General features: G+C 50.2%; 1 protein-coding gene across 1 annotated transcript in view; it reads right to left on the reverse strand.

Moving 5' to 3' along the window:
• The window catches only part of RSPO4 (R-spondin 4), a 33,469-nt gene extending 21,033 nt beyond the window's left edge, over window positions 1–12,436 (reverse strand). The window contains exon 1 of the mRNA XM_032295375.1: window positions 12,267–12,436. Coding sequence (XP_032151266.1) covers window positions 12,267–12,345 — 79 coding nt within the window. The 5' untranslated portion in view covers window positions 12,346–12,436. The remainder of the gene's footprint in view (window positions 1–12,266) is intronic.
• Between the last annotated feature and the right edge of the window lie 1,370 nt (window positions 12,437–13,806).

The raw sequence follows: 13,806 nt of genomic DNA on the forward strand, positions 1-13,806 counted from the left end.
TTCCTTCCTTCCTTCCTTCCTTCCTTCCTTCCTTCCTTCCTTCCTTCTTCCTTCCTTCCTTCCCTCCTTTCTTCCTTCCGTCTTTCCTCTCTCCCTCCCTCCCTCCTCTTTCTCTCTTTCCTTCTCTCCCTTCCCTTCCTCCCTTCCTTCCTCTCTCTCTTTCTTTCTCTCTCTTTCTTCTTTCTTTCTTTCTCAATCTCCCTTTCTCTGTATCTCTTTCTTTCTCTCTCTCTGTTTTTTCCAGAGGGTGGGAGTTGTTGATGTAAAAGAATAAGATGATCCACAAACTGAACTGGTTCAGCCAAAGCTGAACTTCTCAGCCAGTGGGAAGTGTAAGCTGTTGGCTGGGGATACTCCTTGTGGGTGACTTTGAGCCCCTGATGGGTGGTGTTCAAGCCAATGTCACTCGCCTCCAGGGGCAGGGAGTCTCCAGCTGATGTCTCTTTTACAGGAAAACTAACTGCTATTGAGCCTGCTACCTCCATCAGAGAAGTGGGGAGTGGATCCCCAAGGACAGGGTCCGGCTTGTAGCACGTGCTCCGCAGATGCCTGCCGACTGCATGCAGTGATCCCGGGCACGGGCACGGTCAGGAAGGAGGGTGGACAGAGGAGCATCTCTGCAGTTGAGCATCCCAGTAGCATCCTCAGGAAGGCCCGAGGGCTGCAGCAGCAGCACTAACCCTCGTTGGAAGAATTCCTGGCAGGAAGGGTGGTCCAATAGCAAGGAGTAGAGGATTCGAGCTCACACTCTGGAGTGTAACTTTGCTAGTTTATTTTAAGAAAAGAGGTCTCACCACATTGCCCAGGCTGGCCTCGAACTCCCGGGCTCAAGCCATCCTCCTGTCTCAGCCCTGTGAGTAGCTGGGATTTCAGGTGGGAGTCAATGCACCTGGCTCTGAGGTGTGACTTCTTGTAAGACCTTCTTACACAGACTTTTTAATAAGATCAGAAAAACCCAGACCATAAGGCAGAACAATCCCTCTCTCCCCACTCAAAAACCAGTGATTTGACCACACTGACCGCATGAGAAGTAATGTTTTCTACTCTCCAAAGGTGAGTACACCACAAAGTCAGATTTAAAAAGGTATTTTTTTTATGTCAAAATCAACAGGGAATTGATATCTAGGTATTACAAGGAAGCCCTATGAGTTGACAAGAAAAATTCAGGAAATACAATTTTAAAAGTGGGAAAAATAAAAATAAAAATTTTTAAAGGTGAAAACATAAAATTAAAAATTAAAAATCAGGTGAATAAGAGCTACATAATTCAAATAAAAATGTTAAAATAACATTCAAAAGCAGAATTAAATAACAAAATAAAAATTTAAAAATAAGAAGGTATAAAAATAAAGTGTAAAAATGCATTCAAATAAAAATATATTTGTAAAATAATTTAAATACATTAAAATTAATAAAAACAGAAATATTAAAAAACGTTTAAGTAAAATAAAATTTAAAAATCCAGGAAAGAATATTTAAGAGTAAAATAATAAATCAGCTATTCTTAACAATCCAAAGAATAAAGAAAAAATTATAGAAACACCAAAGCAGAGCAAGGTCTGATGCTGATGACGTGCTATGAACTAAGGAGTCTGATTGGCTCAAATGCCTGCAGGGAGCTGGCGGGAAGTGATGGAGGCGGGTGGTGTAGGGGCGAGAGGGGAGGAGGAAGGAAAAGCATGCCCACAGGCAGCATCTGACTTGGTTTTTCCAGCCTGCTGTGGGCAGAGGGCAGGATGTCAGGCCCCACCATGGCCTCACTCCAAAATAGCCATCACATCATTTATGCATTTGTAATGTGCTGGCAACACACACACACACACACACACACACACACACACGCATGTTACATCATCCCATCCTCACTGCTCCCCTCTGGGGCCCACTTTCATAGAGGACTGAACAGAGGCTCAGAAAGGGTGGGCCACTGTGCCGCAGTCATACAGCACTTCGGGCCACCCTATCCTCTGTATCTGACATCCTCAAGATTACCTCCTTTGGATGAGTCAGGTCTGCTGAGGACTTTCCAACAGAGGCAGGGCCATCTCTGACATCAGACTTGAATGTTCTGTACACTAGGAAGAGCCCACCCCCTATGACGCGTGATGGTTATCACCATTGAAGAAGCACCAGCTGTCCTCCGGGGGGTCACACGCATAGTCATCTTGACAACCACATGAGATAGATGTTATTATTGTCCCCATTGTACTGACAGATGACATCAAGATTCAGGAGTCAAATACTGTCACCCAAGCATGGCAATAACAGAACTAGGAGCTGGGCCCAGGGCTGTGACAGCCCAAATCTCACACTCCCTGTGTGGCACCAGGCCCTTTTCACGGTCATTGACAGGCACTCCCTATGTGCTAGCAATGTGTTTGTCTATGTTTCATGCCTCATTTTGCCAATTAGCCAACAGGGGCAGAGAAGGGAGAGATGACCTGCCCAAGGTCACTCAGCTAGTGAGTGGCAGAGCCCACAGCCTTCGTGACAGCCTGCTATGGCCCCAGTGCTCATCTGGGACTTGCTAGAGACAGCTGTGCCCACTAGCCAACCCCAGAGTGGGCTCAGAAGGGCAGTTGTGACGTTCCTTCTCTTCATGTCTCCACCCCAGCGGATGTGGGCTGTGCCGTCGGGCTCCAGGGAAAGTGGAGGCTTCCAGCGAAAGGGAGTGGTTTCCCCATGTGGCCTGGGTCTTCTGGGCTTGGAATGCTTCTGTTTTGAGAAGGCAAAAACAGAACCTCCCACCCCATCCACAATGGCACACTGGAGCCCCCACTATGGGCCACAGAGCCAGGGACCTATGAATCATGCTGCATTACTGCAAGAAATCACTTCAGGGCGGGCAGTGACGGCCCAGCATGGGACAGCAGTGTCCGGGAGGAGTTGGCGTCATCCATCAGGAGATGGGAAGCAGACCACTCCTGATGGAATCTGGAAGAATCTCTGAGGGCAGGACGGGGGCGCCTGTGTCCTGGACACTGCTGTTATACAGGGCTAGGAAAAAAGGCTCCAGCCCACAGAGACCCGGGAGCACATCCCGACCTTTCCCTGCCCTGGCTGTGTGTCCTTGGCAAGTTGATTCCCCTCCCTGAATGTGGAAGGCCTCATCTGTAGAAGGGGGAGAAAAATAGCAGTAGCTGCTGCCTGGGGCTATAATGCAGGTAGCCCGGGAGGAGGGTTGGCGTGGTGGTTATGGACTCAGGCTTTGGAATCAATTGTCTGGATTGGAATCCTGGTTTTTGCCAAACTTTGCTAAGCTATGGGATAGAAACATCATAAAATTTCTAATATTTGGCTGTTTATGACCTACAAAAATGGCAACTGCATATGCTTCAGTGAATGCACTCCTCTTTTAATTGTTTCCTCCTCTGTAAAATGTGGGTAATAACAGGCCCCTGAGAGGGGTGCTGTGAGGATGAAATAAGGCTGAGAGGCAATTAAGTAGTTAGAGCTGGGCTCTGGGGCAAGGAAGGATTTGAACCTTGGCTGAGTGGCCTTGGGCAAAGTTACTTAACCTCTCTGTGCTTCAGTTTTCTTATCTGTAAAATAGGAATACTACTACCCACTGAACAGGTTTATTAAGAGAATTTAATCAATTAATATATACAAAATACTTAGAACAGTGTCTGAAATTGTTAAATAAAATAAAAGAATGCAGGTAACATCTGGCATAGAATAAATGCTCAACCACAAAACCAAATCCAAAGTGACTTTTGTAAACCTTTGATGTCAATGAAAATTAAGTATTTTTAAAGAAAAACTGTTTTGGGGAACGTCATGTATGTGTGTAGAGATATACGTGAGGAGTGTGCTCCCCGATGTCCACCTCCAGGGCTGTTCTATGTCCTGATGCTGCCTACAGCCCAAGACTCTGAGGACAGGACCTGCCTTGAGGCCATGATGGCTCCGTGGCTTGGTACCTTTCATGAAATCACACAGCCAAGCCTCAGACCCTATGGAGAGGCTCCACGTTGTCCAGGTAACTCTAGAGGCCCTTAAGAGGCACCCAGCCCTGGGCTGGCTTCTGGTTATTAAGAAGTCCCTGCAGACAGCCTTGGATCTGTGAACGCCCTCTAGCTTCCAGCCTGTCTTAATTTTTTTTTTGAGACGGAGTCTTGTTCTGCCACCCAGGCTGGAGTGCAGTGGTGCAATCTCTGCTCACTGCAAACTTTGCTTCCCAGGTTCAAGTGATTCTCATGCCTCAGCCACCTGAGTAGTTGGGATTACAAGCATGCACCACCACGCCAGCTAATTTTTGTATTTTTAGTAGAGGTGGGTTTTTGCCATGTTGGCCAAGCTGGTCGGGAACTCTTGGCCTCAGGTGATCCACCAGCCTCAGCCTCCCAAAGTGCTGGGATTATAGGCGTGAGCCACCACACCTGGCTCCATCCTGTCTTCTGACATTTATCCCAGCCCTGGGAAAAAAGGCAAAGCACACTGAGTATTTCCAAGTCACATGGGGGAAACTGAGGCTCTGAGAGGCTCTCAACCTGTCAGGCTCTGGAGCGGGCTGCCTTCCTCTACCAATCCAAGGTTGGCCTTCACCCCTGGTCTCCTGCACCCTCACTTCTACTCACAGCCAGGTGACCTTGGGGAAGGTGCCTCCCCACTTGCATCTCCAATTTTACAAGGATTGGTCTCCAACGTCTCACTTGGCCTTTTTGGCCCTAACATTTCCTTATTCTAGAACCCTTCTCCAGAATTCCAGAGAGAAAATGAAAGCTGAACTGCTCTGCAAACTATAAAGTACTATACGAACAAGAAGGTGGTTCATGGCAGCATTAGATGGGTTTTCAGGAGAAGTCTACCATAGACAGGATTTGCTGTGGGTTTTGGAATTAAGAAGACCCAGGTCACACATGTATTTGCAATGTGACTTTGGATAAGCCAGTCCCCCTCTCTGAACCAGCTTCCCTCTTCTGTAAGCTGGCAGTGGGGGCATATCCACTAGACAGGGCCGGGGTGACGACCAAATTAAAAGAAGAGGGCAGTATCTACCACACCCTGGCTGCACAGAGGTGTTTGATGCAGGAGGAGGTTTAGGGCCTCGACACATCACTCCACCTTCCAGGAGCTAAAGTCCACACCCTTGGGGAATGATGTAGCTGTCAGATTCGGGGCGATTAGAAACAAGAATCTGAACTAAGGCAATTGGAGCTCCAGAGACAGACTCCTGAGGTTACATCCCAGCTTCCCTGTCTGTTGCTGTGCCAGCCACTGGGCCTCAGTCTCCTCATCTGTAATATAAAGATCCTCCTGGAATCTGCCCCTTTCAGCTGCCAGGAGGGCCTGCATTGGGCCATGACTGAAAAGGGCTGAGCACAGAAGATGGGCTCAGCTGGTCCAGCTGCCTCCATATTATTTTGGCAATGGTGAGAAATATATTTTTACATCAGTACACACACTAGTACACACAAGCACGCCCACACCCACTGCGTGCACACACTCATACATCCACATATGTGTGCATGCACACTCAACCGCTCATACACACATTCACATTCATGTGTGAACTGAAACATTTCTCAAAATAACAGTTTTCACACTTGCAATGCACTCTGATATCTTCTAAAAAAGAGGTTGGCAAAACTGTAGCCTCTGGACCAAATGTGGATGTTTTTGTGTGGCCTGTGAGCTAAGCATAGTGGAGTATGCGACAGATCGTATGTGGCTTCAAGGCCTAAAGTATTAACTATCTGACCCTTCGCAAAAAATGTTTGCTGACCCCACTCTATTTTCTTCAGTTATATTCCATTCTGCTCCCTTCCATTCCATTCTGCTCCCTTCCATTCCATTCTGTTCCCTTCCACTCCATTCTGTTCCCTTCCACTCCATTCTGCTCCCTTCCATTCCATTCTGCTCCCTTCTATTCCATTCTGTTCCCTTCCACTCCATTCTGCTCCCTTCCATTCCATTCTGCTCCCTTCCATTCCATTCTGTTCCCTTCCATTCCATTCTGTTCCCTTCCACTCCATTCTGTTCCCTTCCATTCCATTCTGTTCCATTCCATTCCATTCTGTTCCCTTCCATTCCATTCCATTCAAAAATGCTGGCTATAGCTGAATTTATTGCCCTCACCTGCTGATGCACTGTAAAACTCAGCTTGGAAAACTTTAAATTAATGGGAGCTTCAGTTTTTTTCACCAGACAGGAGGATGGATGAATAAACCTTATCCATGTGACACCTTAGCCAAACAATGTCCCCTCTTTGTCTCGGATTCCTCAGCTGAGGCTGGGACCACCACCAGCCTGCTCGCAAGGGTGTGCCGAGGTGCAGCCTCAGAGGTCTTGTCTGTGATGTTCTCACTGATGGATCTTAAGAGTCCAATAGTAAATATTTTAGGCTTTTTGCACCACATACAATCTGTTGCATATGCCAGTATTCTTAGTTTGAAGGCCATACAAAAACAGTCCCCTGGCAGCAGAAATGGAGGAGCACCCATCTCTGCTGTCCTTTTCAATACCCAGCCCAGGGCCTGGCCTAGAGGAAGGACCAAATAAATATGTCTTCATGACGATGGTGACTGGAGAATGGCACCCAAAGCCATTCTGGACTCCAGCCCAATCTGCAATCAGAGTTCCATTTCCTTCGGCCACGCGGTCCCTCGTGCCCTTCCCACCTGGCCACACTCTCCCCTCACTCTGCAGAGGTCCTCTGTCTACTACTCATCTTGCAGAGGTCCACCCTATTGCCACCTTTGCCTGACAAAATCCTAAATCCTACCTCTCTGATGAGGTTCAGCCCTGGCAAATCACTGACATGATTCATTTCTATATCTATGTACAGGCTTCGGAGCCTCCAAAACTCTGGGTCCATGTCCTGGTTCGGCAGCTGTGAGTTCCTGCTTTCTGAGCTTCAGTTCCCATGTCTGGAAATAGGCATAACACAAGGCAGTGGCAGAGTGAGGATGCGGAGCCCCACCTGCACAGCTCCCAGCATGTGGCCCACCTCCCTCCTTCTGAATCTTAGTGGCCTGAATCTCCTTCAGTGGCCGGGCAGGGGGGTTTGGATGGTTTCCATCCACAGGAGAGGGAGGTGGGATAGAAAAGCAGCATCTCTTTTGCACCTAGGCTTGGCTTCAGAACACTGAGAGGGAGAAGGGTGGCAAATGGAGCTCAGTTGATTTATCACCTGCTATGTGGCAAGCATTCAGCTTCGCAGTTCTCAACCAGCCACTGTGTTATGAAGAAACCCAGGGCAAGAGGCCCAAGGTTACATTCTGTTAAGACCCAGATCCCTTCCCTCAGCTCTCAATGTTGTCATTACCCCCACTCGCCCTATAGGAATCCCTTTCAGAACTACCCCTGGATCTAAACCTGGCTTCTCCTGGATGCCAGCACTCGGGGGGCATACCTTGTCGGTGCCCAGCTGTGGCTCCTGCTTGCCCAGGGCTTGGTGCATCTGACCATGTACAGGAGACAGTGCTGCCTGCCTGGGCCTCCACATGGGGCTTTGCAATTTATTTTATTTTATTTTTTTGAGATAGAGTCTTGCTCTGTTCAGAGGCTGGAGTGCAGTGGTGCTATCTTGGCTCACTGCAACCTCTGTCTCCCAGGTTCAAGCAATTGGTACTACAGGTGAGAACCACCATGCCCAGCTAATTTTTATATTTTTAGTAGAGACAGGGTTTCACCATGTTGGCCAGGATGGTCTCAATCTCTTTTTTTGTTTTTGAGACAGAGTCTCGCTCTGTTGCCCAGGCTGGAGTGCAATGGCACGACCTCAGCTCACTGCAACCCCCACCTCCTGAGTTCAAGCGATTCTCCTGTCTTAGCCACCCAAGTAGCTGGGATTACAGGCATGCACCATCACACCCACCTAATTTTGTATTTTTAGTAGAGCTGGGATTTCACCATGTTGGTCAGGCTGGTCTTGAACTCCTGACCTCAGGTGATTCACCCACCTTGGCCTCCGAAAGTGATTACAGGCATGAGCCACTGCACCTGGCTGGTCTCCATCTCTTGACCTCGTGATCCACCTGCCTCGGCCTCCCAAAGTGCTGGGATTACAGGCATGAGCCACTGTGCCCAGCCAGGGGCTTTGCAATTTAAAAGGAAGTGTCATACTCCACATAACAGACCTCTGAAGTGGGCACTGCCACAGTGAGTTTATGATAAACAGAAAGAAGCTCAGAGAGGGGAGAAGGTTTCCTCCGGACGCACCATAAGCAAGAGGCATAAGGCCCACGTGAGACCTCACTCCCCACCTGGTCCAGGGCACGTCTGCTCTGCTATAAAATGGAAAGGGAAAGTGGTCAAATCCTTATGAAGCCCCTGCTGTGTGCCTTTGGCCCCCTTTCCTGTTGGACTGCAATAAATCTTCCCAATTGCTCAAAGAGGTAGGTGTAATTGTTCCCATTTCACAGATTGGGAAGCATGGGTCAGAGAAGGCATGAATGCTTAATGTCACATAGTTAGGGCAGGAGAGGATCAAGGTTTGAAACCAGGGCTCTTCACTCTGCCCCTTGCTTGCTCAGGCCTAGAAAGATCCAGAAGCTCCATGTGAATGTGGGGGTCCCTCCCCAGCAGGCCTTGGATGTCAGGGAAAGTCAGTCACAGGCTGGCATCTCCTCCTTGCCTAAATGGACCTCCAGATCTAGGAATGCGAACCAGAGCCCCCTCACTCTGCCTGACTGTCCCATTGCCAGGGTGCCCCAGCAAGTTTCAAAAAAAATGTCCCCATCTGGTTCTGATTCACTTACACTTAATTAATCAAAATGTTGTTTTGTAAGAGACACTTGAGATCCAAGAATCCTTCTCAAGTCTTTTATTTCATTCTTTCTTAGAAACAGAAAAAATGGGTTTCATTAAGAAGTGGTGACGCTGGAGGCTGAGGAAGCGCGGGTCTACAGGAACCAGGCCCCAAAGGGGCTCGGATGGGGCAGATGCTGGCCCAGCAGGTCATTCCTCGAGATCTTGCCGACCTGACCAAAGGCTAAGGCCAAAGACTCGGGCATGGGGGAGGCTGGAGAAGGGTGGGAAAGGGTCATCCCTCTATACTGGCAGCTCCCCAAGGACCAGCCCAGGGTGCTTACCTTGGTATCTCCAAGGTCCCCAACACAGAGCGTGGCACAGAGGCTGCCCTGTGACACTTGTTAAGTGAGTAAGTGAGTGAATAAATGAATGAAGGAAGCGCTGCCAATACCCAGGTGTTTTCTGGACACATTCTCCTGCCAAAGTTAGATAAGATCAAAGCTGGTAGGACCCTGAGGGATCGTGTACAGAATTTTCCAAGCAGATGTTTTATGAGAAATGGTCTCTGATGTGTAATATGTTTGGGAAAGGTCATTTTCTCTCTCTCTTTTTTTTAGACAAGCTCTGTTCTGTCCCCCAGGCTGGGGTGCAGTGGCACAATCACAGCTCACTGTGCAGCCTTGATGTCCTGGGCTGAAGTGATCCTCCCACCTCAGCTTCCTAAGCAGCTGGGACTACAGAAGTGCACTACAACCGTGCCAGGCTATTTTTTGTATTTTGTATAGATATGAAAAAATGACATAATTTTTTATAGAGTTTTGCAATGTTGCCCAGGCTGGTCTTGAACTCCTGGGCTCAAGCTATCTATCCTCCCATCTTGGCCTCCCATAGTGTCAGGATTATAGGCTTGAGACACCACACCTGGGTCACAGTCTCTATTTTTACCTCTTCATCATGCTCTGATAAGTCTCACAGCCAAAAAATCTGCTAAACCCAGCATTTCCCAAACCTATTTGACCAGAACTCCTGTGGCTGCCTTGCAAAATATGCTACAGGAAGGGTTTGTCCAGCTCTGGTCCCCACTTCAGTGCCAATGGGAAACTGAGGCTATGGGCGGGGGACAGAAAAGATTCACTCACCCAAGATCACATGGCACAACTGGGTCAGGGGTGGGACTGAAATCCAAGGCTATCTCCATTGCATCCAACTAATAAATGAAGCCCTATCTCTTCTGTAGATTCTAGGCAGGTGTGTGTCCCAGAGGCAACAGATCAGGTACTGGGGGAGGGCTGCCAACAGCCCTTCACCAAATTAACAGCTGTGTAAGAAGCAGCCATATCCCTACCTCCTCACTGAGCTCCTGGGGAGGTGGTGGTGAGCTGTAGATGGGGCGGGGGGCAAAAGGGGTAGGATAGGAATTCTTCATTTTTCTTTTTCTTTTTCTTTTTTTTTGTCTTTTTTGAGCCAAGTACCATCTTAAAATCTTCTAAACTAGCTCTTCTTCATTTTTTTTTTTTTTTTTTTTGAACAGTCTCACTCTGTCACCTAGGCTGGAGTGCAGTGCTGCAATCTCAGCTCACTGCAGCCTCCGTCTCCCGGATTCAAGTGATTCTCCTACCTCAGCATCCCGAGTAGCTCAGATTACAGGCACCTGCCACCACACCCAACTAATTTTTGTATTTTTAGTAGAGACAGGGGTTTCACCATGTTAGCCAGGCTGGTCTCAAACTCCTTACCTCAAGTGATCTGCCTGCCTCAGCCTCCCAAAGTGCTGGTATTACAGGCATGGACCACCACACCCAGAACCTCATCCAGAAAATAACCATCTCCCCTCCCTCCACCAGGCCATTGTGAGTAGCCAAGGACACAGTGGACAGGAAATGAGAATGATTAATACTTACGAGCACCCATTAGGAGCCTGCGTCCTCAGCTACTCATTTCCCATACACAGTAACTCAGTCTTGCCCACAATCTTCCTTATGAGCAGGACACTTACGTAAAATAGGCGTTGATGACGGGAAAGGGGTTTTGTCTGATATTTTGGTATTGTTTAGAATGCAGAAGGATCTCAGACATCTTCTGAAGCACCCTCAGATAAAATGAGGATTGGAGAGGCAAAGTGACTTATCCAAGGACATTCAGTTGGTAACTAAGGAAGCTGAGATTTGAACTCAGTTTACTTGGCTCCAGAGCCTATGCCCCTAACCACTAAACAAAGGCCATTCACAAAGGAGTGTCCCCATGGAGTCCCAAACTCACCCCAGCTCAGCTGAAAACCACATGCCTCTCCACGCCTTTGTCCCACTGTCCCAGCAAGAACTGGAGTCTCTTGGGCCACAGTCTCCCCCACCCCATCCAATCCTACCTCCCAATTCTCCCACAGCCCCTCTCTGCTTCCTGCTCTGTTCCAGGAGTGACTGGGTCCCTGTAGGGCTTTCACACAAATGGAGGGCCCCAGAGGGCAAGCCATTCTCTCTCACTCTCCCTCCTTCTCCCTCCCATGTATCCTTGCTCAGGCCCAACACGAGGGCTGGAAAGAGTGAAGACACCAGCTGGATAATTCAGCAAGGTTATTTAAACCAGTCTGAGCCTTGGAACCCGTCTTTATTAAAACTAGATGACCCCTATGTCATGAGGATATAGTTGGGATTTGATGAGCTAGGACATGAAAAACCCCTGGCACAGTGGCCGGCATTCAGTTGCAGATCTTAAGAGTGGCATCTGGAGGCCAAAGGGCTGGCCAGCTCAGGCAGGTGATTTGTTCACTTGCTCGCCCACTTACCCTTCTCTGGGGCACAGGCTCTGCCAACTCCTGGTCTGCAGGGACAGCCTCCAGCCCACCTTCTGAGGATGTTCTGACTCTCACAGAAAGGCTGTGGCATAGGACTCCCAGGTGAGAGTGCATGGGGCCCCTGATACATTTATAATCTGAACCTCGGCTTATCTTCCTAGTGCCCTGAGAGGCCAAGATGGAAAAACTAAGGCTCTCAGAGAGGCTGGACTTCTTCTAGGTCATCCTCTATTAGAATAAGTGAACCTGAACTCCGGTCTCAGGTCTGGCTAAACTCAACAGAGGTGGGCCGTGGAGAATCACTGCCCTCTGGGAGGTGACACCAGGAGTCAGGGTGAGTGATGGGGCTGGGACTGGGGCATCTGGACTCCCAGCCCAGGGCTCTCTAAGTCACTTCCTGAACCAGCAGGGATGCTTGGGATGGCTTCTAAGCCACTAAGTCTGTCTCCTAGTCCCTGTGCCCCCCAGGCTGGCTCTCGAGGCTTCTGTCTCTGCACGGAGCTGTCCTCCTTTATGCTGACCATCGGCTACTACAGAGAGCCTTGCTACTCCGTCCCTTTTGGGAGAGTCTCCTTGGCCCACCCTGCTCAATGGCTCACTCACTGGGTGCCCTGGAGCCTCAGGCTCCCCATCTAAAGTGAGGCTGACAGCCATCTGGAGGAGCGAATGATCCAGGGCCCCAAGCACCAAGCAGATGCCCCCAGTGCCACCCCCACTCCCTGTCCCCAGTCTGCCCCGAGGCTCCTGCCCGGCCGCCCTACTTAGCCACCCCTCATACCTTGCTTCTTCCTTCGGTTCAGGGCCAGCATGTCCACGGCGTGGGCGACGAGCAGGAGCAGGCAGAGTGGCGCCCGCATCTGGGCAGCCTGGTCCCGGCTGGCGCTTCCCTGGCGGCCCGACGGCCCCACGGCCCAGCGGCGGCGCGGGGGCTGCTCTGGGCGCGCCGGGCGCATCCGCCAGGCGCGAGTCGGTCCGGCCACCAGGGACCCACGGTCCGCCCCGAGGCCAGCCGCCAGGTCGAGTGAGGGCGTTGGCGGAGCTGGGGCACTGCCCTGGCGGGGAGGAGCCAGCGTGGCGGGGGCGGCGCGTTAACCAGCTCTGGGCCCGCGGAACGCGGGAGAAAGGGGCGGGGGTCGCCCAGACCAGGGTTCCCGAGGTCTATCTGTTCCGCAGCTCGCGGTTTGGCTTCTCACCCGCCCCAGGCACTGCCCTGAGCACGTGCTCATGCCCACGGCCAGCCACAGGTGCGCGCCGGCGCGCAGGTACAGACCCGCGGACACCTGAGACCCGTAAGGTCTCCCGCGCCCTCTTGGCGTCTGCGGTTTTCTTTCCTGTCCTTCCCCCCCCCCGCCCCCTTTCTCTGTTTCTTCCTCCTTCTGGCTCTTAAGGACCACTCCTTGGCTCCTGCTTTCTCGTTCTTTCTTCGGCCCGGGTTCCCCTGCTCTGCCCCCGATCCCGCCTGGCTGTCCCTGCATCCTTCACTCTTGCCAGCGGTCTCTGCCTCCGGCTCACTGTCTGTTTCCACCTGAGTGGGCCTCTGGCTCTCTCTGTTCTCTGTCTCTCCCTTCCCATCTCTCCACTTCTCTCCTTCGGCAGGGTGGGGTGTTTGCGGGACTCCTGAAGCCTGGCTTTCTCTTTTTCTCTCCGTTGTGTCTCATTCTTTCAACAGAGTCCTGAGCCTCTCTGGCCACTAACCCTGAATGTTTCCTGCGCAGTCTGCGGGGATCACCTACTCTGACTCAAAGTGACCAGCACCTCATAAATCTACCTGTGACAGGGCCGGGGACCTGGACTGTGTTTCCTCCAACCTTATCACCAGGACTGGGAGCAGCTGGTTCGAGTTTAACCCTTTCAAAGCAAAATTCCTCCTTCAACCTCACAGCATGCTCACCTCTCCTGCCACCACACCCACCAAAAACAACAACAAACATGATAGCTCTCATTTGGGAGACATATGTGGTGAGCATTGCTAAGAACTTTACATATAATAGAGTCTTCAAAACAACCCAATGAGTTCAGTTTGTATTCTGAGTAACCCCACTTTTCCGGAGAGCAAAGGGAAGCTCAGAGAGGCCAAATGACTTGCCCAAGGCCATACAGCAGGTCAGTGATCGTTCTGGTCCAGTGCCTGCCCCTCTTAGCCACTCATCAGACACAGACTCATCAGAGGGGAGGGGGCCTTGGAGGGAGGCACAGAGGAACTTACACTTGACACTGTCTTGCTGAACAATTATTCTTTTCTTTCTCTCTTCTTCTCTCCTCTCCTTTCCTTCTCTCTCTCTCTCTCTCTCTCTCTCTCTCTCTCTCTCTCTCTCTCT

Source organism: Sapajus apella, unplaced genomic scaffold, assembly GCF_009761245.1.
Source record: "Sapajus apella isolate SASKATOON/1434 unplaced genomic scaffold, GSC_monkey_1.0 scaffold33, whole genome shotgun sequence".
Taxonomy (NCBI): domain Eukaryota; kingdom Metazoa; phylum Chordata; class Mammalia; order Primates; family Cebidae; genus Sapajus; species Sapajus apella.